Genomic DNA, 26,690 nt, shown 5'->3' on the forward strand with positions numbered 1-26,690 from the left:
GGGGCTAGAAAGTTGTCAGCCTCAGTCAGTCTGTTCCGTATGTTATCCAAGATGTCACCCTCTCCAACGCTAATAGCAGGATTAGCAATTGCCTATAACAACTCCCCTCATCAAATACTTACGAATCCGTTACGAAGGTTTCCACATCTCCCCCGGCGTTTTCCATCAGTTTGATGAATTCTTCATGAGAGTACAGAATCCTGTCTTCACGTATCGCCCCAGTGAGTATAAAAACACCCAGATGGACGTTCATGCTGAAAGTTTTCTTTTGATGGCGGATGGCATCGAGGGATCGGCCGATTCGATGCTTCATTAGGGCCAACATCTGGTCATCAACGAAAGCGTCAATCATGGACTGGTCCAGAATAGCAGTCCGGTTTTCGGCTTCTATCCCCCTCAGCTTTATTCCAACGCCAGGCGGGTCGTTGGGTCGATTCCGGTAGTTATAGAGCCACACTCGATCTCCAGTTTCCACCAAGCATATGTGCAAGGCCTCTACTTCAAAGAACTTGGCATCAAGCTGCGCCATAAAGTTCTCGACATGTTGCTTAGCGGCAGAAGCCTTAGCTTGATCCTGGCCCATGATCCGAAGAGTAGGGCGGCCATCAGTGACACTAGCTAAGAGAATGATGTATACCTCGGATTCCATCCTGATGGAATCTAAGGCCTCTAGGTTGATGCCCAGCACATCTCGAGGCAAGATCCCCCGGACCATGCAAGATACCGGCCAAGAGACAATATGCTAGATATAACGTCAGCCTTCAGCTATGCAAATCCGATAGATTAAATACCGAGTTGTGCTATGGACAAACAATACTCGGCTGCAAAGGAACGTAATATGGAAACATATATCAAGGATTCAGGACAACTCGTTATGGGATCACCTCTTTCCGAATAATATCCACCCCAAGTCATCAACGCATGAGAGCGTTACAATAGGAAATTTGAAGGCACTTACGATGAAAGCAAACCTCATGCCAGGTGGCGGGGCTTGTTTGAATGCCGCCTTAGCAGCTGCTATGAGGAACCCGGCCTCAACCTGCGTCGAATTTTTCCCCTTAAACGCCCCAAGGCGTAACCATGCCCCTTTGCCAATAATACGCTGGCCGGTCTGTTTACTGTACCAATCCCTATACAGGTGAAAAGCAAACTCCAGCTGCACAGAGTGTCCGAAAAATTGAAAGATCTAGACAGATACAAAGAGTTAATATAAAACTGAAGAAGAGAATACGCTTATAAATAGAAGACATATACTGACAACACGGCCGTTCTTTGTAGTAACCGCGATGTGAGATCCAGATTTTGCGCTAATACTATCAGCAACTGCTGTGAACTCGGCAAATGTAAGATTCATCGCAGGATCACATGGTATAGTGATCTCCTCTAAGCAGTACAAGTCAGCACAAGACTCTATCCTTGGGTTTGACGATATTGCTTACTATTCGGCCGCTCTCGTTGGCGCCAGGCGTTCTGCGATGGGCCGTGATGCCCATAGGAGCCCTGCTGGTATTCCACTGGGCCTCCACCCTTCGCACTCCCCGATAGAAATTGTCTAGAGTCAGGAGAGCCATCCACACCTACACCATATGTGAGTAAATGGAGGTCTCGAAAGTTCGAGGGGCCTTCAGGAGTGAGAGGGCGTGTGAGGACGGCTATTGCCTTGTACTCCAGGGGGTCAAAGTGCTCTTCAAGATTCTCTGTTTGCTGCATGGAAGGCTCTAAGGCCTGAGTTGACTTCGTCGGATCTCTGTCGGTTGCTTCGAACTCAGGAATAGTTTCGAATTTTCGAGTCTCTTCGCACTTCAACCAAGCGGATTCATAAATTGTCACACGACGTCCTCTTTTGATCTCTCTGTCACTATTGGACGGCCCTACGGCTTCCAGAACACCACCCCCGTACTCTACATTATCCCCAGAATAGATCAACAGAGGCAGTGACGCACTCCGCCGATGTTTGAGTTTTCTTAAGTCATTTGAGGATTTCTTGGATTGAACGGAAGTTGTGTTCAAGTCATTTCCATCTTCCAAGACATCTGTAGGTTGAGACAAGAGACCAATCGTCTCATCTGCTTTCTCCATCTTGTACAAAATACCGGTAGCTGAAGCATGGTTATTGGCTTCTTCATGCTGGTACGAGTCACCGTTCTTTATATCCCTAGTCATGGTAGCCAGAAGAAAACTTTGGCGACCCTTCGCTACTCTAGAAATTCTCTTGGAGTAGGTTCTGATTAGACTAAGGCCATTTTTGACTTCGCTTTCACGACATTTCTTTTCTGGAGATCCTGCTTCATCCTCTGTGCGCGGCTTGGTGTGTCCAGGATAGACACGGCTTTGGCTGCAGAAACTGCTGTCAGCGAAACATTTGGGAAGTGCAAACGGGAAACTCACTGTTGGCCCATCGCTCCGGCAGTGCTCACGCAGGCTCTGGTCGTATGTTTACGACGAAGATGCGCTGTATTGTTATTCAGAAATGAAGAGCGATTGGTTGAAGGTGTAGATGAGAAGTAAGATTGATCTTGCCGCGACAAATGATGCCAACACCTCAGTGATATAGGCGTGCCTTCAGAGCGCAGGCCCACCTCTTGACAGAAGGCCAACAATCAAGCAGTAGCAAATATGATGCGTTCTGTAAAGGTCGAGATTTATGGGAGGGGGTGGTGGAGGAAAAGGGAGAAGAGGAAGAAATTTAGGTGAAGCCAGCTCAAAATGTAGATGGGCAACGCGACCAGGAAGTGTCAAATTGCTGGCTCCAGATGAACGTACCACACCGATGTCCAGCAGAACAGGTCCTCGCGAAGATGATTCAGAAATAGGAACTCTTGACAAAGTGCACTGCATCCGCCTGAGCACATGTTCAAGGACACTGGCATGATGCATCACCACTTCATCTTAGCCACCTTGCTTATGCGAGCGGGGTAGAATATTATTGCTAGAAACCACCTGCGCCGCTACCCTGACAAGCTCCTCCAACACCTGGCTAAGGCTACCTAAAGGCCTTGGTATAGAGTTCACCATGTTGCACTCAAGAAAGCCACAGAACATACAACATGAGTCAAGCAGCGCCCAAGACTCGAGGAAAATACCTTCAACTGTAAATTGCTTACAACGATGTTGATTTGGTACAAATAGATTTCGGATAAGACATAGGGTGCTGCCATATCACCCTCAACCCTTATCATCCAGCCGCAACGTTAGCTGATCGGAATACAGCGCGCGTATCTGCCATGAATTTGGCCGCAAATACGAGGAACACAAGAGGTAATACAACTGAATCTCTTAGGGATTGCGCGGCGAGCGAGACATACTTGTGCAGCTCGCAGGGCTATATTTGTTGGGAGTGGTAAATCCGAGGGCGATAAGCTGGATATTCAACGTGCAGATACAGGTGAGAGAGCAGAAAACCTTTGAGAAGCTGCGTGGGGAGTGTAAACTATTGAATCATACATACTCTAGCACGCCCCCTTCTGCGCATCATATGCTACTATCCAAGGACTACGCAGCCACCTATGCGAAAGACGCAGGCAGCACCGTTACACGACTAAAATGTCGAACAAACTCCACTAAAGGATTCCTATATCATTTTATACCCAAAAAAAAGGCAAACCATCCCTCTAGAGCTGTCCATGAGGCGCGAAGATTGTTCAGGAGATGTGGGTTTGGATATCTGCGAACTCTGGGATATGTGTTTCTATGGCATCATTGTCCTCCATTACGCATACACTATGCATCGTAGATGTCGCATAAAGATCTTCTAGGGCTTGATTGAAGGTTTACAGAGAATATTGTCGATTTCAGAAGATTATCCTCTTGGTCTGAAGTCAATGAAGCAAGGAATATTTCACTAGCATGAAGTTTACTCGCACACGACTCCATAAACGAGAAGGATCTGCGCACAGCCACAGGTCTAACTAATTATCAACCTCGTGTCACCCGCCACGATTTCTGGCACTGCAGCAATCTCATCCGCTTTAAAAGTCACGAATATATTGAAATATTGGTATATATTATATATTATTATATTCACTAAAAGCTCATATAGAGGCTTTTTGTGACCTGATTTTTGGGAATAATATATTAAGTAGGCTGTACAAGATCTATATCGTCGGATAGATACAAAGTTACGCACTATCTTGGTGGCGTATTTAATCGGCAAAGTTATCTATTTACTACTTGACACGAGAAAAGTTGATCGCGCACGGGCCACAAAATATAGCACCTTATTGGTGCAAGGGTTTTTTGCGTTCCACGAGACGTACGCTGAGAACAAGGTTTATTCAGTGGTTTTGAGTAGTACCTAACGAACATCAAACTCATTTTCAACCATAGAGTACTGTAATCCTGAAGTTGCATTGACGAAATAATACGCATATACTGTGCACCTTTTCACCAACTTTCGGGAGCAAATTGAAAGTGTACCAAGATTCTGTGATCGTGGCTAAAATTCAAGACATATTACTCTAACACCTCAAAAGGACTTGGCTCATTGCAGCTTTGCTGGCTGTGAATTCATGCTGGAGGCGGGGAATATATATCGGGCGCACAAATCATGTTGCCAAGAACCTTAATCCCTGCTCAAATCTCAGAGAGAACAGTTCAACACCGAAACTAGATCACGTAGTATCACTCTCATTTAGAAGCCAAACACTAATTGCACAGACTAGAGCACCTTCAAAACTCAGTTAGTATCTAGTGTTCGTCTCCGGATCTTCCTGCACAGAGAGTCTCGGTTTAATTGGAGTTCACCCATCGTCGAATGTAGAAATTCCAACTCACTCAATCCTCCGCCGCAATGCCGCACTTCTCCAACCTTATAAAATTCGGCAAGAAAGAAGTCTATCTGTACGTCCACCAGTCTCTCCCCTCCCATCTCTAAGCGGGTCCATCCATACTCCCACTTCTCCGTTCTCTCCACTTACCTCCAAACCGCCAACTAACCACCAAACCCCCCCATCAGACCTAAGTTCACCATAGCTCTCCTCCACACGCCACAGCTACCGCCTACACATGCGAAGTTCCTCGTCCCGCTTAATTTCAACAAGCTAGACTTACGGGACTACCTATACCACGTGTACAATGTGAAGTCGATCAACATCCGCACCTATATCCAGCAGCAGAAGGTGCAACAGGACAAGCCCGGCGCGAAAGCGCCGCGACCGAGGCGTTGGTACAGGCCGCGCGCCATCAAGAAGATGACGGTTGAGATGGACAAGCCGTTTGTGTGGCCTGAGCAGCCGGAGAGCATGGATGCGTAAGATAGCCCTTTTCCGTTTTCCCTAAAGGATTATCCCCCACTTGGTTGTCTGTGTTCTGTGGACTTATAGTGCTGGCGATTGCTAATTGTTCCGGGTCTGTATAGTTGGAGCAAAGAAGCCCACGACGCTATGACTAAGTCACAGAAACAGCAGGGCACGCCGGAAGAGCAGAAAGATGAGCATAATAAGACCGCAGATGCGTTGTCCCAGCAGGCCAGAGATTTGCTTGCTGGTAAGACGAAGTGGAAACCGACGTGGGTGGATTATGGTGACGAGTTGGAGGTCGAGAGGAATGTCCGAATGAGGGAAGAGGCTTAAGGCATTAATTTTTAAGAAAGCAGGAAATTCAAGATGTGAGCTGGTGTTCTTTATAGATTTAAATATGGCCCGGGGAGGGGAGAGCGGTTAAATGAGGCTATATACGAGTGGTATCATGCATGTTCAGCTGTATTATATTACAAGCTTGGGACGACAAAACAAAGCGCTTTCTAGTTGGGCGCAGGGCCTGTAGGAATCAAACGCTTCCTCAACACCGATTCTCTGAATTGTCTGAAAGTAAATCACTCGTAAGTATCATTCCGATTCTATTAAATCCCCCAGTTCTAAACCATTCAAAGTTCATCCAATATTGTTGCTTTGTCATATAAAATCTAAACTCATTCTCCATAATCAATCATAAAGAGGGTATAAACCCATAACCGTCCCAAAGGACAACGAGAAAATCAGACTCGTTTATAAACCACCCATTACTCGTGTCTTCTCACCTTTGTAACTCCCCTCAACCCCAAACCAGAACACTGCTGGCAAGAGCGGTAGTGGAACATGCGCGCCGACTTGATTTGCGAGAGGCACGATACTGGTAAAATCCTGGATTCGCCACCCATTCGGTGCGAGGCAGGCGAGATAAATCATACCCCCAATCACAGGCACTATGGCCATCAGTATCCACTTAAAAGTCTTAAAAACCTTATCCATACTAATGAAGAAGCTAGTATCTTCAAGTTCTTTAGCAGTAGATGGCCATTCGATGTTAAGGGAGAGAAGATGGTGTTGACCGCTAACTGGCACCAAAAAGACCCGTCCCATTGGCAGCGCCAATTAGGACAATATATAGCCTCAAATTCCGGTCGACAGTAATCCACACAACCGTTCCGATCCATGAGGTTCATCACAATGCCGCTCAGCACCACAGCACTTCTGCTCTTCCTGCTGCCAGCATGGGAGACTATAAGAAGCAGGGCGGTGCATTAAGTGGTCGTGGGGAACGGTATGATGGATTTGAAGGCGAACCACGGAGTATTGGGGGCGCCCTTAGCGGCAAAGACCATCATTCTGACCACGATTCACATCATTCCAACTATGCCGAAGATATTGACACTGGTAAAGCCTGCGGTGCTAGTAATGTTGGTGGTGCTGATAACATCGGTGATACTAGTTCACATTCCTTCGGCATGGCTAATAAAGCAGATTCTCGTGTTAATAGCGACGTGGAGGGGAGCAAGAACATGGGAAGGAACACAAACATTAAAGGTGGAAATACTAGCTAAAAGCCCTCGATAATTTAGTTAATAAACACTTAATCTAATTCTGATGGAGATGGAAAAGCAGGTGTTATTATCGGGCGGTAGAACTCGTGTGTTGATTGATCTATGAAAGAAAAGAGACTATATATATATACATGATGTAGGTGCGGACCCCAGGGGGGGGTACGTAATCGGGGGTAGGTAGTTAAGCTAACTGAGTCGGGTGGCAAGATAATCTGATTCAGGTCGACAGTTAACTATGTCTTAAACCTTTGGCCTCAAGAGTTGAGTTTGGTTGAAATCAACTCATTCAAGGACTATCCTGTTATAAAAATGTTGCGAGATTTCGAGAAATCTTTGAATATGTATTACTTAAATTTAAAGCAACTTTTACCAATTATAGCCCTTGAATGTATGTGGTCGATATGCGAGTATGCTTGGAAGGAGTTGTGCACGTGCTGCCGCGCCTTCCCCGACGAATTCGCCGTCCGACCTTCCAACTGCAGTTCCAGCGTTTCTATGTGTACCAACCGCCATGTCCGATAATAATCTTGCTGCTCTTCCAACAGAACTTCTTCATAACATTCTATCGTATTCAATTTGGAACACGCCTGACGGGTCTAGAACACCTGTCGCTGTCACAACGGGAGGAAAGCCAGAATTATGGACTAACCATACCTATTACACAGTTGCTGCAACATCCCGTCATCTTCGCGATGTGGTTGAATCCTTTTGTCGACATCTAATTATTCTGCACAAGTCAACCACAAAGCTCCAGCCACCGGCTAAAAAGAGCAAGAACCCAACTCCCAACCGAGTCCGCTGGGTCAAATGGACAGCCAAACACTGCATATTCTGTGGCAAGGAAACAACGTGCATGGCTTTGATGTACAGTAGTATCCGCTGTTGCCGTAAGTGTGACAAAAAGGAGTGGCCTGATAAGATTGTAAGTCCTTTAGAGTTACTTTGACTATTCTCTATACTCGCAATTGTCCCGCTTTTGCCTTCGCCTAGTTTATATAAAATAACTAATCACTCATTATGCTTTCTCCTTAGACAATGACCGCTGCACTGAACAACTATAATCTCACGAAGCTAGACTTGTTCACGCCTAATCCTTTATACCCCGAGAACCCCTTCCCGGTCCTGCGCTTCGGCATATATAACTGCATGGGAGTCTATACCACAATGTTCATGAAAGATGAGGTTGAGGAGCGAGCCAGACTAATACACGGGAATAATTCCGCAAAAGACCAAAAGGCACGGAAAAGTCATCGAACAAAGATCGAAAATTCGATGAAGATGTCTGTGGTAGGAGGTCGTTGGGTACAACTACGACTTGCTGATCTACGAGATGCGGAATCTGCATCGGAGTTTGATACACTGAGATCTGGGCCTTCTAACTTAGGCCTTTCTTCCCGCCATAAGGAATATGCCCAATGCTGTGGCGAGACGGGCGAGCTCCATACTCTCACACAGCATGAAAGGGCAGGAGTAGCAAACGTGGACGCAGAAAACGGCTAAGACGATGCCAGTAACCATAAGATTATTTTCTCACCCTCGGTTTATGGACCGGAATTCCCATCTCTACTTTTAAGATACTCTTCACCATGTCACAAAGCCAGGCATTCGAGTACTCGGAATTGTAGAAGGCCGCAAGGTGACAATGGCAGTCACTAGTAGACGCCTTAATCAAAGCTTCGTTTCCTTTGCTGACGGATATGGAGTGTACGACATGAGTCAGAAGGTATATTGTTTAAAAAAACGAAGGCTTCGACACTCTCCACAGCCGTTTCGGGAATATTGTGAATAGACCTTTGTGTGTTTTGATATGCCGCCTCGAACAGTGAAACGAGGCCTGGGCTAGGCTATATGGTTGGGCATCGAGAAACCTGGATTGCGAGTTGTGGGCTCACCATTCACCGAGCACCGCACGTAGTATAATATCAAGCGAGAAGCTGTATCGTGTAGAAATTGCGATTCCTCTTCATAGATGATCTTACTTCAACAATTTATTGTGGCACGGTCTGAGGGTGGCTCTGCGCAATCCCTGCGCGCGTCCACTCAGCTTATAGCAATATCAAACCTTGATAGCTAGCCCAAGCTGATCCCGGAATCATTTGGCAGATCATGCTAGACTTATCCTTCGCCGGAGAATCTGTCAAAGGGAGTGGCCCGGGCGCTACTGAAAAGGTTGCACAGCCGTTGCTGCAGGCTAGGAGCCTTAGCTATGGTCATTTCATATTGCCTTCACCAATTCCGAGCTGATTTATTTTCTCTTCCGCTGTTGGCATCCACTTTGAGAAAATGCTCACCGGCGCTTCTCGTGATCATTCTCACTCCACCTCCTGATCCTTCGACCCAAGATAAAACACCAACCTCACGCCAGTCTCACACCAACCTCGCGATGCACCTTACGGATTACTGTGAGCCATCGCCCTCTCGAACGAGTGCTTGAGAATAAGTTATACAATTATATGCCATTTGCCTAGTCTGAATTGGAAGCTTTCATGAACGCCCTACGGAGAGATTCTTCCCTTTTCGCCCCCGACTTCCGCTCACAAGCCTTGCCAAGAGTCCGCTGTTTTCCACTCCGTTGCTTGGGTGGTGTGGGCCTACCGGAAAATTTCCGCTAGCTCACTCACGTCAGGTGCAGCGGTGGCGCACATTGAACAAAAAGCTTATCGGATAGCTAAGCTGCAGCTTGCATGGCGTCTCTACGCCGATGTAACGGCGGGTTTTGCGGAGTACATTGCGATTGGAGACGGGCGTGTTTCTATTTTGGAAAAACGCGCTATGAATTCTGAAGCTCAAGCCTTCAATGCTACCTTTACATCATTGAAAGTAACCGTGAGGTCTAAAGACGCTAGTTAGTCTACGATTTCACGATGTCTTAGCGATGATGATGTTGTTCTTGCTGTTCTTGACAGTTGATGTACAAGGGGGTAACATGTACAGGGCAGACGCCTTCCTTGCAAGTATGCTAGCAGAATAATACAGCCCAACCATTTCGCAAGGGTTCGCTTATTTTGAAAACATACTAACAGGGAGGGCGCCTGCCCCGTTCGTGGTACCCCCTTGTAGGTACGCACTCACGGAACTACGGCTCGTATTGAGGTAATCACTGCGGCATCAAGTTCTTTTGTGGGCCTGCTCTCCAGTCAGACAAGTCAGCTGTTCCTGAGGCAAATTCCGTCGCCCATGACATGAAGAACTACAGCGCCTTGAATGCAGACGACGATGCTGTTCTTTGCCCATATACGGGCTCTCCCATTTGTTCGTGTTGCGATATTTGGTCCAGACGCGCCGCCAGCATACGATGCGTGAGTCAGCTCCGTTAGCCGTGAAGCGGTATGGGGGTTGTAAGGCCAGGCAGAAACCCAGGATGGCACAGATGCAGTTAGCCCAGCTACACTGGGCTGCTTAGATATGCTTACAATAAATAGACTTAATTTTTCTGTGGGGCAGTGAGCAAATACTGGATGTGGGGTGTTGGTTCGCGATGAGTGGGGCAACTGAAGGTGGATTTATTGAGGATCGACAGGCGGCAACGTGAAACTTGTGGTGATAGGAGGTAGGAACAAGTCACGATCTGCAAGACGCCAAAATAAGCTATACTTTCTCAGCAGTTCGTGTGGTGTGGGAAACGAACTTTGCAGCTTGGACGCTCTCCCCGCGTTTATTGGCATATACAAGGGGGTAACACGAACGGGGCAGACGCCCTCCCTGCTAGTATGCTAGGAGAATAATACGGCCCAACCATTTTGCAAGGGCTCGCTTATTTTGAAAACATACTAGCAGGGAGGGCGTCTGCCCCATTCGTGGTACCCCCTTGTACCTCGGCACAGTGGTACGGATTGTGAGTCTATAGGCTGAGATATAGTCCAGTAAGGCGATAGACGGTGATGTATGATGTGGGATTGGAATGAGGAGTGCTGTTGTGGCGCCACAGGGCGTTCAAAAAGCGTTGGGTGGTTCTGGCATGATGCCGGAATCACTGTGGAGAGCCTGAACTTGGGGCGTTTTGGCGCGGGAAAAACGAGCGTGGCGACAAGGATTAAGATCCTCCGAGACTTTTTTCGTGTGCGTGCAGCGCGCGGCTTCGCGAGCCGGGGTGGTGATTCGTTATTGATGGAAGAAAGTGGCAGAGGTCAGAAGGAGCAGTTTTTTTTCCTAGCGAGTTAGTTAGTGATAAGGTTGGTAGGTTCAGCTGCTGATAAAGTATATGCACCGTTGTGAGGATGCAGATTGGCAGCATTGGTTTTGAGGCTAAGCTTCAGGGGCTACTAGTGTCATATAATGCAAGCTGCAGATGATAGGCGGGGATCGTGACAACTAAACATTTATCAATAAATATAGTTTATGTGGTGAAGCCTGAAGACATGCGAGTAGGAAATATTGTAAATCATCCCAGCCGTTCGTTAGCTCATAGATACCGCCGCCCTAAGTGTCCTGAAATTCAAGATGAGAGTACGATAAGGAAAAATATTGAACCAGACAAGGCGGTCATTTCTACCACCTGCCGGGGAAATGTCCACCCTGTTTCTTGCATTGAGTCGCAGATGCGCAGGGCGTTACGGTGGTTGTAAGGGTCCAACTGGGAGCAAAAGGTTAGCTTTGGTATATGACGTGGAAGATAAGGAGAAGGACATACGTAGCATGGATTGTCTTCGTGGTCCATACGGTGGTGTATGATAGCGTGTACCTAGTCTTTGTTGGAGTCGGGAGCGTAATAGTAGAGGTATAGATGCCAGAGTAAATAGTTGAAGGAGGAAGAGTGCTGCGCCAATATATTAGTAAACGCATAGACAAATACTAAGCCTAGTGTATACGTACGTTGAAATAGTGCTAGTTGTCAGGTCGGTCTCAGTTATTGTGGTAGTTGCAGCAGTATACGTATTAGTCGTATTAACAGCGGTACTTGCTGTAACGTAGACGATAGGGGCATCAGGTGCACGCTCATTCAGAGCCTTAAGCTTGGTATCACGGCGAAGCTTCGCGTCCTGAATCCGGCGGCGAGCGTATTCAATATCAACAACACGGTCCGCCTTACGAATGACTCGGTGGTGATACCCCGGGCCCGGGGTTTGGAGTGCCTTAGGATGAATTTTGGTTGGGGTATATGTGCAGGTCTTGTCGGGCCATTGAGGCTTGGGAGGAACTGAGCAGCTTGCCGTCACCGTTGAAGTTTTGATGGTCTGCGTTTTCGTCCATGTCTTGAGGTGTCTTGTGAAGACATGGGTTATATACAAGGTAGTTGGTGTTGGCGTAACAGTGAGCTGTGCAGTCTTCGATGGGATAGTATAGGTTGTGGTAGGACCAAAAGTGGTCGTATTATATACTGTGGACAATGATGTTGAAGTGAAAGTTGGTGTGACAGTAATGTTGTATGTAACGGTAGGCGTGACTGTGCTTGTCGCCTGCGGGCCGCAGTCGAGTTCAATATCTAATATGCAAGAGTAAGAAGGCTGCTAATATAATAGCAGACGGTGAAGTACGGTACCTCTTTCATAAGCAAAGGGGTTGCCATCGCCGTTGTTTCCCATTATCAAAATAAGGTATTCTCCTGATACCATCTGATCCTTTTGGATTGGGCAGGTTGACATTTCGGGAGTGTCGTCAGGAGTAGTTTGAACCTCAGAGCAAATAAGCTCGTCTCCATCGGGAAGTACCAGCATGATATCTGCAACATCTGCATTACATCCTTCAAACTCAGAAACGCAGGTAAAGCTGTCATTCGAAAGGGTATTAATGAAATAAGAGTTTTCATCCACAAAGTCAATGCCGAATGTATTGCATACTGAGTTGGGGTCGGCCACAGCAGAGGACAAGAATATTGCTAAAGCAAAAAGAACAGAAAAGCGAGTGGGATACATTACGGCAATCCAACGAAAGTTTCGACTAGCGATGGAAACCTGAAGCAAGATCGATTGAGGACGGCACATTGGTCTTTTCAATCCTGCCCCCCGCAGAATAACAGAGCTTCAGCTATGGAATCGCTTGTGCATACCCCCTCATCCCAGTCATCTACACCGCATGGCCGTTGTCAGGCCGCTTCTGCCAGGGTACAGAAGGAAGTCTAGAGCGAAAGCCATTCCAGGAGAATGGCGATGATCAGCCTCTGAGACGTGAGGGGATAGGAAATAGAGTCGTATCGCCTCATGGGATGGTAAGCTACTCAGAGAATGCCTACCTAGCTCAAGCCCGCGCCACATCCTGACAGGCACTAGGGAGATGGATGTGGAAAGAAAAGGTAAAGTGTTGCTGCACCACAATATTGACGTTGTTGACATACGAGGGGATGCCGCCAATCGCCCGCCAATCATCTTTGCCATAAGTCAACTGCTGACAAGCATTGCACGGTAGATTCCTGGCAGATCCCTACACTCAAACCCTATCTTTAGTGACCCCCTTAGCTTATTCCGGCCAACATCTACTATCGCTCAGCCCTCATGCTAGCCCTCATGCTAATGGAGCGATACCCTAACCCTGCGCCGTGTCTGATAACACTTCACTGAGGCCGATGGCAGCTCTTCACCGTTCCACCTCTTGCTCCTTGGCGTAGTCCCAAGAACTTGTCCCCGCCTAGATCAGTTGCTCCACCCGGCTGCTGGTGTTCCGCTCCAATCGTCAAGTCCCCCTTTATCAAATTTCTCCCCGCTTGGCAGTAAAAACGCGTCGATTTATCAAGCGATTGAATATATATATCCTTCCGTTGGTAAAATGGGTCCTACGGTTATCGATAAGAGCCTGCTAATATAATCAATAGGATTAAGGCTCCGTGACCATACGCGTACTTTTGATTCTGGTGTTCGCGCACAGTCCAACTATCGCAGAACGGATATTGGCTCTACCTTATAAAGTGAGAGGTTTAATTTTATAGAATTTGAAGAATTTATAATAGAGGTGGATTCTGCCAAGTTCACGCGTTATCTTCGTGAATCTTATCCCTTAACCTGCTTGCGTCCATCGCTAAATCGCGACTAGAATTAATTGGGCACTAATATCTCGTGCAGCTTACCTGATTGGCTGACCCGTTATCGATAACGGATGGACGCAAAGCAGCGGGTTTAGGGATAAGGCCCTGCACGGAGCTCTACATGGAGCTCTACACGGAGCTCTACACGGAGCTCTATACGGAGCTCTACGCGGAGATCTGCACGGAGTTCTGCACGAGGTTCTATATAGGGAAGGCCTACGCTGGGAGGCTCTACGCAGGGAGGCTCTGCAATCTACAAGACGCTCGACGTAGGGAGACTCTAGATTTACCACGAGAATTGAGGTTTTATCTGTGCATAATGTACGACGTGTCCACACGATAGTGTAACGTTCGGGCGGACTTGAGGGGCCGATATATATAGTGTAATCTTAATTCTATCAAGTAGGCCTCTCATTTTATAAAGTAGAGGTAATATATATATTCAATCACTAGATAAAAAGACGCGCTTTCACTGCCAAGTGGGGAGAATTTTGATAAAGGGGGAACTTGATTGGTACGAGGATGGAACGAAATACCCCCGTCCGCAACATCTAGAGACTCCACAACCCGGAATCGACGTTGACCATTCAATTCTTCAATTTACTTCCGGGCACCGTTGCACATCATGGACAGTTCATAAAGATTCTCTACCAGGCTTCTCTCTGAGTAATTTCGGTTGGCCCAACACAATCGGTGGTGGGTTCTTCTTTACTTGGTTCCTGGCTCTCACGATGGTGTCTAAAATGTTGAGTTGGGTGAGTCAGTGCGAGAACATAGTACGAGCAAGCACTCCGTCGTTTTTCCTTGCCAATACTACACCAAATTAGACTCCGTTTCCTCCGCCCATGGGGCTTTTGGTCTGCGGAAAGTCTTCCAGTTCCGTCTGATCCTATGGCTTCGTTATTCCGTTTCCGCTGTCAAGTCCGCATGCGTGATTTGCTGGCAAGGTGAGATTTGAAAACTTTTATCGGTGGTGTCCACTTTTCCCTCATTGTCTTATCCCAGGATCACCAGTAGTGCGAAGACAGCAACCTTTATCCTTTGCAAGGTGGTTGCATCTGCGGACCTGCCATCCATGGAGTCTTCACGCAAGCCACCGTCATAGGGATTACAGAGGGCAACCCAACCCCCAAACTTTCTGGCTTCCTACATGACGACTTATCTACCGCCTTGCCCAAGGCACGGCAGCTAACGATGGCCTCAAGTCTTAGCCAGGGTAGATATTAGAACTCAATATATTCCTGCATACGTTGTTTACCTGACGCGAGATTTTGCTAGGGGTTGTGGCTAGATCCGCAAGGCCTGGTTAAACATTATTCCTCTATCGTTGCCAAAATGTGCCTAATAGAGTAAGTAGTCTTTCCTTAAGGTGTACCTATAGTAAAACATCTCCTGATACTAATATAAGGCTAAAATACATAACTCGCATTAGCCGTGAATATCCCCTTTAAGTTGTAGGCTAAGGGTTCCTCTTTACGCCCTACTTAGAATTAGCCTATAGCTTTAGCTCTTTCTGATCTTAGCGTCCTAAATATCGGCCTATCTCCTAAAAATAAAGCCAGCATTTTAGGTTTTTATACTGGGACCGGGATCGCAACCAGTGCGCTGGAAAGAGAGTTATCGCCAAATTCTAGGAGTGCAGGATCCGATGTTGAGATCCTGGGCACAATATCTGAGCCCTCGTCCCTCTGATTAAATTAGCTCACTATCGTACCAACACCATCATGGCGGATGGCTAAGTGGAGTCTCGTAAGGCCATGGTCGCCGGCGGACCCGAAGGCTTCCTACATGCCATTATGCCGCCAACTTCTGTTTCAGGGGTCTTAACGATTAATCTTATCGCGATTAGATCCGATTATGGTCTTATTAATAAGAATTCCAGAATCGCGATAATCGAATCGCGATCGCGATTATTCTTAGCATTCCCACAATAAAATTCCAACCCCAATATCCTTACATTTTAAGTTCTATTCGTATAAAATGGCTTCTAACTTAGATTCATCCATTCTTACTCCATTAATTATATCCTCAAGAACCTAATACTCTCGTAAAAAGACATCTCTAGTCTATAAATATTGCCGTGACCCGTATAAGGATAAACCAAAGAGAAAGAACGGGCGGTTATTATACTACTGCAGGATCTGTCCAGACGAAATAGAAGAGAACGGTTATCCCTTAATAACTAACCTTCGGAACTATCTTTTTAGCAAGCATTAAATTAAATGTAATGCTCGAGAAAATCGTATAAAAGGAGAAATATATTAACGGCTTGCTAAACTCTATACTAAAGTAATAGAGTTAGACGTTTATATAACTAAGATTAAATCTATAGTCCTAAAGAAGATCCTAAATAAGGATATTCTAAACTAGGCACTTGTGAATTTAATTGTCGTATGAAACCTCCCCTTTAGTATAGTATAATAGCCAGAATTCCATGTTCTTTATAGAGCCTTAAATCCAGAATTAATTAAGCCTGGTATCCTTCTAATAGCGCCTATAACAGTTGTTTTATATATTAAGAAATTATTTATAGACCAGAAGGATGTCGTACGAAAGAAGCTATAGTTAGCCCTTACTCGGATTTATATCTTAATTAATATCTAGATATCTCTAAATAATTACCTCCTTTTTATAATTTGCGCTTACTTTATAGACGACTAAAAAGAGCTAAGAAAATCTTTTCTTACTCTTTATATGGTTTTAGGATATAGTAGAGATAACTAATAGGATACTCTTCTTTTAGTCCTTTAGGAATATGGGATTATATATAAACTTAGAGCTTTTATTATAGATAATTCTGGAATAAATAATACTCTCTGTTATACAATCTCTAATTTTATAGCTCTTTAGAATATTTATTAGGATCTATCTATTTAACGAATTCGTTGCTAAGGGCATATTATTAACCTTACTATTTAGGACTTTTTTTTTAAGGAGTGATTAATATTTCTATAATTAAGTTATACGAAGAAGATAAGATAAATAGAATAGATCTTAATAAGAAGGAAAGAAAGAAGAAAGAGCAGACTTTTTGAGCCATGGGAGTACTTAGAAAGCTCTATAATATTGCTGTCTATAGCCGTACTTCTATGGGTTATACGGCTAAGTTTAAGCAAATTATTAGAAAGATAATTCTGCTAGATAATTATACGAGATAGAATTTCTGGTTTAGCCTTCTTAATATAGCGCTTAAAGTAGAGTTAAAAGTTAATAAGTACGTAAAGAAGAACCTAAAAGCTCTTAAGGATAATATACTTTTGCTATAGGACTGGGTAAACCTTTATATAATCCACTCCTTTCTAAAACTTTTCTATTAAGCGACCCTTAAGACATAAGGTGATTCCGTATAAATTAATCGAGTTCTTCTTACTATAGATATTCTTCTTATATATATTAAGTGTACTTTTATTACCTATAAGAAGAATAAAAACTTAGTTACTTAAATTTAACGTTACTAGGAAAAGTATACTTTATACTACTAGCATACGGATAATTTACCCCTCTATACTACCGCACTTATCCTCTATCCTACCTATTATATAAGATATATTAAAGCAAACTAGAAGAAGGCCTAGCAGATACTAGCCTTATAAAAGGTTAAAGAGTTTTAGGAGCAATATAAAGAGACTTATTAAGCTGAAATACTATATAATTATATTAAAAGCAATCTTCTTTAAGAATAGAAGCCTTTTAATAAGTATAATTAGATTCTAAAAGGGCTTAGAAATAATATTAGAGCAAATAAAGATAAAGATAAGTATAATAATTACTGTTCTAAAGTATTGTACGATATTTAAAGCCAGCTAGCACTTTAGTGGTAGTGCTAGGATTAGTAATAAAAGAGATAGCCTCTTCTTTTACAATTTGCAATTAAAATTCTTTTAATTCCTACTATAAGCAATAAGCCAGAGAGGGTATTTTCTAGAGGACGTCTATAACGGAACCTTATAGTAGGAACTATAATAGGCTCGTTATTAGGCTAGGTGTGTAGGAAATGCAAATATAAGAATTAACAACGTAATAATAACTAGTAGAGTGGTTGCCTAACAGATTAACTCTAATTATATTCTAAGAATTACTATAAAAAAGGAACTATCTAGGTAGGGATTAAGGGTCCTTAAANATATAACCATACTCCTATAAAATCCTTCTTATATATAATATACGTCTTATACATAAGGTACGTAAGTTCCTCCCGTTCCTCTTATTTAATACATAGCATATTATATAACCTTAGTTACCATTCCTTATTATATAGTTTTACCGGTTCCATTTTAGACTATACCTAAATTAACTAACTAGCTTCTTCCAACTCCTCTCCTAGTAGTTATAATATTGTACTTAAAGCGTCCGTAATACTATCTCCCTCCTCTCTATCTTCGTCTTTAAAGATTTAAAATATCTCTAAGTTATTTACTAAAGGTATAATGTCCGTCTAATTAATTTAGTTAATATTATTGCTTATTATACCTAAAGCAATTTCTTCTTTATACGCCCAACGTCGTGCTCGCACTATTACTGCAATATTATCTCTTAGTGAGATTATACTATCTCCATATTCTTACTATTCGAAAAAGGGGTTAGTCTATATTATATTAGCAAACCTATCTTTGCAATAACCGTCCTTTTACTTAGAGTGCACTAAAGCAAATATTTATTTGTCCTATAATATTTGCTCTACCTCTAATACTAAATATACGTAACCTATTACCCTTAATAGTCATCTAGTTCCCTAATTAATTTATTTTAGGGTCTTATATTTAATCTACTACTATATAGCTAGATAGTAAACTATCTTAAGCCCTTACTAAATTAGAACGTTCTTATAATACGGAATAGAAGGCCTTAGATACTTAGATTACGGCGTCTACTTATTTACTTCGTCTTAAGAAGGTTTATAAGAAGGTCCGTTTTAAGAAGTAGAAACTTATAGAATAAGGTTTATAGGAACTTATTAATAAAAGAATAGATTCTCTTCTAATAGAGAAAGAAATAGATCTAAGTAGTTTGGCAACTACTCTTCCTAGGTCCCCCTTAGGTGACTTATTCTTTAGTAATACTTTTTTTTTAATACTTCCTAACCTAATCTCTTCCGATACTTCTATACCTTTCTTATAGCATTCTTTAAATTTTCTAGTGGCTCCTAGGTAGTTTTAGTGTAGCCTATCTACTTAACCTTATACTATATTTTATTGTCTATATCCTTATAATTAACAATCCTTAAAACTTACTATTTATCTTCTTCTTATCCTCTATACGTGTCTTCCTTATAAACTAGTAGCTTAATATTCCCGTATACTAGCTCTAGTATTATAATATACTATATAGGGTAGATCTTTATTTTAGCTAATAGGTTTAACTTAAATATAACCAGTAAAATCCTCTACGTAATTTTGAAAGGTTCTAGTCTAATATAGTCCAACTTCTTACTTAATTGTTAACTCTTAAAATTTTTATATAGTAGCTATACTTTATCTCCCTCCTTAAGATCTAGTCCCTTAGATCTCCTAGCGTTATAATACCTTTTCATTCTTTCTTATACTTTCTTTACTAATTCTATAAGGTCTATATAAAGATTTATTAACGTCTTTATCCTTTCTTTAGCTATACTACTTGTTTTCTTTATTTACCGTAGTAATAACGATATTCTTAGCTTATACCCGTAATTTGCCTTAAATAGTAATATGCCTATCCCTTCTTAAGGTGTTATATTGTATACAAACTATATAACTAGTAATAGCGATACCTAATTATTCTGTGCGTAATTAATATAATATCTTAGATACTGATCTAGCGTCTAATTTAATCTTTCTATTTAACCATCTGTCTGCGGATAATATGCGGTAAAAGTTACTACTCTAATTCCTTACTCCGCTAAGAATACCTCCTAGAATGCTACTACGAATCTTAAATCTCTATCCGATATAATCTTACTTAGTACTCTATATCTTATAAATACTTCTTTAATATAAATTCTAGCGACATCTTCCGCTAAGATTTCTTCTATATATGCTATAAAGTATCCCCACTTTATAAGCTTATTTACTATTACTAAGATTACGTTATAATCTTATCCAGTAATAGGATCTCTTAATTTTAGTAACTTAATAATAAAGTCCCATAATATAACCTCCTATAGTCTCTCTAGTATTTTAATAGGTTATAGCCCTTTATATAGCTTATACCTTATTAGTTTATTCCTTTAGTAATCTAGATACTCTTTTATAACCTTCCTAGCTATTCTCTAGATTCCGTTAATAATATACTTCTCTTAGAGTCTTAACACTAAGCCTATAGCTCTATTATGTCCCTAAGTTAATCCCTTATAAAATTCTTCCACAAATTACTCTACTATGCTTTTTAGGATATACTTTACTTCTCAATTTTAATATATATCTAACTATAGATCTTCTAGTTATACTTCTAGAATCTTTTACGCCTAAAAGCTTTCCAGTATCTTATAAACTTTCTCTAGTTTATTACTCTCTTAAGTTACTATAATTTTCGGATAATTATACCTAATTAATCTATCTATATCTTTTCGCAGTAAAGCCCCTAATGGCTTTTCGTTATTNTATAGTTTAGCTTTATAGCTTAAAGTATCTACCCGCGTATTATCTATACCCTTAGTATACTAAATCTTAAAATAGTATTCTGCAAGCATCTCTACCCATCTAACCTATCTTTAGTTAAGCTCCTTTATTATTAAAAATCCCATTAGGTTCTTATAATCCGTCTTAATTATAAATAGTTTCTCTATGCCTTATAAGAATGCTCTCTATTTTTTTAATACTATAACTATACCTAACAACTCCTTATTATAGATGTTATAGTTTAACTCTAGTAGTATTATCTTCCGACTATAGTATACCACTAGGTACTATCCGTCTTAATATTTCTATATAAAGTATACCCCTAGTATATAGTCTAATATATCTATTTCTATAACCGTCTCTAGTCCTAGTTAATAGATCTTAAAAACTAGCTCCTAGGTAAACAACTCTTTAACTTTCTTAAAGAGTTCCCTTTATTCCTCTTCCTATACCTATAGTTCTTCTTTCTTTATTAACCACATAAATAGTTTAATATTTTTTTTAACTACTGCGCTATAAACCTTTTATAGTAATTGCAAAACCCTAGGAATAATCTTAACTATATAACGTTCTCTAGTTCTTACTAATTTACTATAGCCTTAATCTTCTTTAGATCTATACTAAGTTAGCCTAGTTTAATAATAAATTTAACAAAATCGGTCTTCCTGGTAAAGAACTTATATTTCTTAATTACTACTAGCATCTGTCTTCTTATAGTTTCTTTAAAACCCATTTAACGTATTCCCCATATTCTTTCTTAGTTATTAAGTAGATAATAATATTATTAAGGTATGCTATAATAAATTTATCTAAGTATTCTCCTAATATATTATTAATACGCTTCTAAAACGTTGCTAGTGCGTTTATAAGCCTAAATTGCATAACTAATAGTTTATATAGTCCTTCCTTTAACCTAAAGGCTGCCTTTTATTTATTGCCTTCCTTAATTCTAATCTAATAGTACGCCTATCTTAGATCTATCTTTATAAAGATTTACGCATTACCTATCCTATTTTAGATTTCACTAATTAAGGGTAAAGGATACCTATCCTTTCTAGTAATACTGTTTAACTATCTATAGTTAATATACAGCCTTAGTTTACCGTTCTTCTTTAGTATAAATAGTACTGGATATCCCGCTAATAACTACAATAGTCTAATATATCCCTTTTATAAATTTTCTTAGACAAACTCTTTTAATACTCTACCCTCTTCTTTAGTAAGCTTATAGATTAGAAAGAACCTTAGACTTATTCCTAGTTCTAACTCTATTTTATAGTCCTATACTACATACTCTAATAGCTTTTTACTTTCTAGTAACCATAGTTTCTTACCATACTTATAGTATCTCTTTAGTACATAACTTAAGCCTCACTCAGTCTCTTTATATATTACTCCAACTTGGTACTATACTAACTTAACTTATTATTATATCTTACGGCGTTAAGTATCCCTAATATTAACCTAACCTATAATCCAATTAATCTTTAGATTATATTCCTATAATTAAGGTATACCTAATACTACCTTATCCCGTCCTAATAGTAGGATATTAAAAGACATCTTAATTCGTCTCCCCTTAATAGTTAACTAAATAGGTCCTATTTTAAGATTAATAATCCCTCCTCCGTAGGCTATTAGATCTCCTAAAATTATAACTAATAGGTAAGGTTCCTCCTTCTATTTATAAGGTAATCCCATTCTCTTAACTGCTACTAGTAAAATATAGTTTCTTATTACTCTACTGTCTATTAGCGCTTCGAACTACTAATCTTACTATTTAACTTATAAATTTAGGTATTGTCCTTAAATTCCTTTAAGGGTCTAAGGCTCTACTACTGGCTCCCTCTAGTCCTATAGGCCTCTACTTTTCCTAACTATTAGCTGCTTAATCCTATTACACTTAGCTTACTTTTTAGCCAATACCTAGTTCGCTTTTTATCTTTAATATACTATAAATACGTATTCTCTAGGCATTCCTACTACTATTATCCGTCTAAGCATTCTTCTATAAGGAATCTTCTTAGTTAAAGTACTAAACTTCCTTCCTCTTAAACTTCTGCTGGATGCTATTTATATATATATTTAGCATTCCTATACTATCGCTTATCTATTATCCAGTATATCCTTATAGGGTATTTCTAATTCTTTTCCTTTGGATTCTTATATATCTTATATATATTATCTACGCACGCAATCTATAATAACGTATAGTATACTAGGTGCTTTAGGTTAACTCTTAACTCGTCTTTATCCTTAAGTTTAAACCTCTATTATGCTAATCTAAACGTTATAACTTTATTTATAGGTACTAAGATATATCTCTCACTTTTCTAGTCCTCTAAACATTCCTCTAGATCCTTTAACATTATAATTAAGGCTCCTTTAATATAAGTTATAGCCTTTTCTATAATTAGGTGGTCCTAGATAACTTTCTTATCCAACTATATATAGAAATCTTCCTACTTATCGTTGTGCCTTTACCTATACTACTTTTAGTACAGCTACTAGAGTGTATACGGCTTATCCATAAGAAAGTATCTTCTTATTACTACGTCGTAACAGCCCTTTATATGTCGTTCCTTAAACCTAGTAGGAATCCCTAGATCCTCTTTATTTTCTAATTTAGTAAGCTACTTAGCTCTTAGTGTGCCTATTCTCGGCCTATTAGTAATTCTTTATACTAGTACTCTGTCTTTTATATATCCTAATATACTAAATCTCTTATCTAGTTTCTATTCTTACTATACGATAATTCTTTACCTAAATTCTTCTATAGTTTCTTTTAGTTTGCGCCTTATGCTTAAATCCTTAAAGTCTTTATACTTCTTAATCTTAGTATTAACTTTTCGATCTTTAGTCTAAACATTATATTCTACTAGTAAGTCCTCTAGGTCTATATATTCGTCTCCTAGTCTAATTACTATTTATACCGTAAATTCTCTAATCTATAAAGAAGCTCCTTACCTCTTGCTTATAGGTGTCCTAATTTATACCCCAAATTCTTAACCTCTTAAATTTTTTAATCCTAAGCTCGCTTCTATCTTAAGCCTAGCTCTAGCCTTAGTCTAACTAGGCTTACTTAGTGTTCTTATCTCGTCTTATCTCGTCTTAAATTTTACTTATCTCTTCTTAAAAATCTTATACCTATAGGAAACTTCGTCCCAAGCTTATTTATATATCCTTAAACTAAGCTACTGCTCTACTCTATCGGTTTTCGTCTATTATGGGTCCTTAAGCTTACCTTATCTTGTCTTAAGAATCTTAGTTATCTCTTATCTCGTCTTAAAAATCTTAAGCCTTTAGCCTTTTGCCTTTATTAAGTGCCGAAGTAGTTTGCTATCTTACTTCTCTTACATCTCGCGAAGCGATAGACATCGTATCTAGTAGGGTTTTAATCCCTACTAATGTTCCCTATTTTATAGTGGAATTATTCTCTACCTCTAGTATAATATCTCTAAGGTCTACTCGCTCCTAGTAAGCGGCCCTTGTTGCCTTATCGTTATAAAATATTTCACCTACGTCAAATTTATTATCCTTAATATCCGATCTACAAACTGGTTCGTTAGTCCCCCTATATTCTATAGGTACTAGCTCTTATAGCTAATAGCTTACGCTATACTTAGCGTCCTTATAAATTTAGTATGCATTATTATAACAAAACGCAAAACTTTTAATTAAACATTCTTTTGTTCCTCGCAGTATATTGTTGTCCCTTTATATATATATGTCGTCTGCTAGTCTCATACCTTTTACTATATAGTAACTCTGCCCACTTTTATAGTCTCTAACATAATGACCCTGTTTTCCATAATTTATATAAGCTCCCTCTTTAAACCATTCCTCTTACTATAGAGTCCGCCTAAATGTCTTCTGCTACTAAGATCCCTAATTTAGCCTCTGCTTCTTAAACCTTTAATTACTTAATCCTTATCCCCTAGGTTTCTATAGTTATTTACTCTATCTCTTATAGGCTTCTTTAATACTACTTAGGTCTATTAGCTCTGCGCCATACCATAGTTTTTAACTTAGCTTTTATTATTGCGTACTCTGCGCCTTATATAACTATAAAACTCTATCCTAGCCTCTCTTAGCCTATTCCCTTTAGTAGATCTAATTATTAATCTTAATCGCCTAATCTATTAGTTCCCTTAGGGTGTCCACATCTTCCATTAGGATAATTACGTCCTAGACTTTAGCCTTAAGTCCCTATTTATACTGTGCTATAAGCGCCCTATTATTCTACTCTACTTACGTTACTAATGTCTGGAACTACGTTATATACTTAATTGCTAAGGTTCATTGCGTAATATCTTAGAGTTTTCTTTCTATCGTAGTTACTGCCTCTAGGTCTCCGAACATTTATATAAGTCGCTCTATAAATCTATTCTAGCTTAAGAACATAAACCGTACCTCTTAGTTAGTAGTCGTTATGCCGTTCGCTTGTATCTCTATAAGGTAAGGCTTAAACCATTTAAGTGCTCTTCCTATTAAAAATAGTCCTGCATAGGCTATTTAATCCATAGGTGTTGCTAGCTTTACTCCTTCCTATGCTACCTTAAAGTGCATTTATATAAGGAATCCTTTAAGCTTTAATCTCTCTCCTAAGTACCTTTTAATTAATGGTAACTTAACCTTTACTACGCCTATCCCGTTAATCCTATTTTCCAATATCGCATTATTTTCTATTAACTGGTTGACTATCTCTTATAGTTGTCCGACCGTTATAGGTTGCTATAAGTCAGTATCTACTATACTGGTGTCGTTACCTAACCTTAAAGTAGTTGCTGCCGTCAATGGCGTTGTGGTGGCTGCTTTTAGTGGCATATTATTCGACTTCTTATATTATTACTATAACTAGGTAGTAATTGTGTAACGGAACCTTGTAGTAGGAACTACGATAGGCTCGTTATTAGGCTAGGTGTATAGGAAATATAAGTATAAGAATTAACAACGTAATAATAACTGGTGGAGTGGTTGCCTAATAGATTAACTCTAATTATATTCTGAGAATTACTATAAAAAAGGAACTATTTAGGTAGGGACTAAGGGTCCTTAAATACACAACCGTACTCCTATGAAATCCTTCTTATATGTGATGTACGTCTTATATATAAGGTACGTAAGTTCCTCCCATTTCTCTCGTTTAATATATAGCACATTATATAACCTTAGTTACCATTCCTCGTTATATAGTTCTACCGGTTCTATTCTAGACCGTGCCTAAATTAACTAACTAGCTTCTTCCGACTCCTCTTCTAGTAGTCATAACATCGTATTTAAAGCGTCCGTAATAACGTCGTATGATTATATAGGAAAGAATATTACTTAAACTAGAGAATATTAAAAGAACTAAGTGTTTAAAAAGCTGGTATAGAAGTGGTATCTTAAAAGGGTAGAAACAAACCTCTATATAAGGTAATATTTAGGAAGGCTTCCGAGAATAGTCCTTATAGCTTTAAGTTGCTAGCAGGCAACTTCTAACGCTAAGGACAGCAGAAAACGGCAGGGTAGGTAGAAATAAGGTATTATAGGTAAGCTCCGTAATAGCTGTATATATATAGATTAGTATAAATACTTAGGCAAGGGTCTTATTAATAAAATAGCTATGGCTTAACTATGGCTTAGCTGTGTGGCTTAACGATTATCGCGATTCTACGCACGATTCTTAGCGATTACGATTATTTTATCGATAAGAATCCCGTAATCGTTAAGACCCTTATTCTGTTTACCTTGCCTCCAGGTAGGTGTACCAACTCAGCTAGACGATCTTAAGGGCTGTGTGTAAGTGCCTATGTTTCTCTCTCTCTGTGCTACTATCAAGTCGCTTCCTATCTAGAGGTTCAGGTTATCCAACTGTCTTTTCTAATTAACTTTTGCTTTTATTGCTCCTTTTAACCCCTCCGAGGTCGAGGATAGCTCGAGAAGCTTTAATTAATTATGCTGTTAATAATATTACCTTGCCTTCTAGAAATTAACTCCTTCTCTTTTCCCGCTGCTATTCCTCGAAACCAGAGTTAGGAATAAGCAAGCGAGCCAAGCTGAGCAGGCTCAGCTTGCTGGCTTGCAATTTTTGACACCTCAAGCTTGCTTGCTTGGCTTGTTTGGCCAAAATCGTCGGCTTGCTTGGCTTGCTTGCCCGCTTAATTAATTTTTATATAGAAGTCTTAGGGTTGCATACAAAATCTAGGCTATAGCCCACTCCAAAATCTCTCCTCTGCGGCCTGACCCGTAGTTATAACGCGCAGTTACGCAGGGGTGGTTATCATAAAGCTTGGCAAGGTGTTAAAGGAGGCTTTAAGAGCGTACCAAAGCTTAAGGGCCTCGGCTCTCAAATTTTGGG

The 26,690-nt window shown here is 40.6% G+C and overlaps 6 protein-coding genes across 6 annotated transcripts; 3 read left to right on the forward strand and 3 right to left on the reverse strand.

Moving 5' to 3' along the window:
* Positions 1–1,276: 1,276 nt before the first annotated feature.
* K441DRAFT_372420 (uncharacterized protein) lies at positions 1,277–2,274 on the reverse strand. Its single transcript, XM_067641459.1, has one exon. It carries the CDS (start codon positions 2,161–2,163, stop codon positions 1,411–1,413), a length of 753 nt encoding a protein of 250 aa, XP_067507346.1. The 5' UTR covers positions 2,164–2,274; the 3' UTR covers positions 1,277–1,410.
* Positions 2,275–4,597: 2,323 nt separating this feature from the next.
* Positions 4,598–5,787, forward strand: K441DRAFT_655772 (mitochondrial 54S ribosomal protein uL23m). Its single transcript, XM_067647915.1, has 3 exons — positions 4,598–4,839; positions 4,955–5,248; positions 5,357–5,787. The coding sequence occupies exons 1-3, from the start codon at positions 4,790–4,792 to the stop codon at positions 5,568–5,570; spliced, it is 558 nt and encodes a 185-aa protein (XP_067507347.1). The 5' UTR covers positions 4,598–4,789; the 3' UTR covers positions 5,571–5,787.
* K441DRAFT_372630 (uncharacterized protein) lies at positions 5,778–6,430 on the reverse strand. Its single transcript, XM_067641464.1, has one exon. It carries the CDS (start codon positions 6,336–6,338, stop codon positions 5,985–5,987), a length of 354 nt encoding a protein of 117 aa, XP_067507348.1. The 5' UTR covers positions 6,339–6,430; the 3' UTR covers positions 5,778–5,984.
* A 39-nt stretch (positions 6,431–6,469) lies between these two features.
* On the forward strand, positions 6,470–6,799 carry K441DRAFT_694355 (uncharacterized protein; the record flags this gene model as incomplete). Its single annotated transcript, XM_067652719.1, has 1 exon — positions 6,470–6,799. The coding sequence occupies one exon, from the start codon at positions 6,470–6,472 to the stop codon at positions 6,797–6,799; it is 330 nt and encodes a 109-aa protein (XP_067507349.1).
* A 511-nt stretch (positions 6,800–7,310) lies between these two features.
* K441DRAFT_547382 (uncharacterized protein) lies at positions 7,311–8,299 on the forward strand (the record flags this gene model as incomplete). Its single annotated transcript, XM_067642906.1, has 2 exons — positions 7,311–7,721; positions 7,832–8,299. The coding sequence occupies 2 exons, from the start codon at positions 7,311–7,313 to the stop codon at positions 8,297–8,299; spliced, it is 879 nt and encodes a 292-aa protein (XP_067507350.1).
* Positions 8,300–11,184: 2,885 nt separating this feature from the next.
* On the reverse strand, positions 11,185–12,934 carry K441DRAFT_655777 (uncharacterized protein). The gene is made up of 4 exons (XM_067647916.1): positions 12,279–12,934; positions 11,612–12,221; positions 11,430–11,555; positions 11,185–11,372 (listed from the first exon to the last, which is right to left on the reverse strand). Exons 1-4 carry the CDS (start codon positions 12,649–12,651, stop codon positions 11,288–11,290), a joined length of 1,194 nt encoding a protein of 397 aa, XP_067507351.1. The 5' UTR covers positions 12,652–12,934; the 3' UTR covers positions 11,185–11,287.
* Between the last annotated feature and the right edge of the window lie 13,756 nt (positions 12,935–26,690).

This window comes from Cenococcum geophilum (assembly GCF_001692895.1).
Source record: "Cenococcum geophilum 1.58 unplaced genomic scaffold K441scaffold_9, whole genome shotgun sequence".
Lineage (NCBI taxonomy): Eukaryota > Fungi > Ascomycota > Dothideomycetes > Gloniales > Gloniaceae > Cenococcum > Cenococcum geophilum.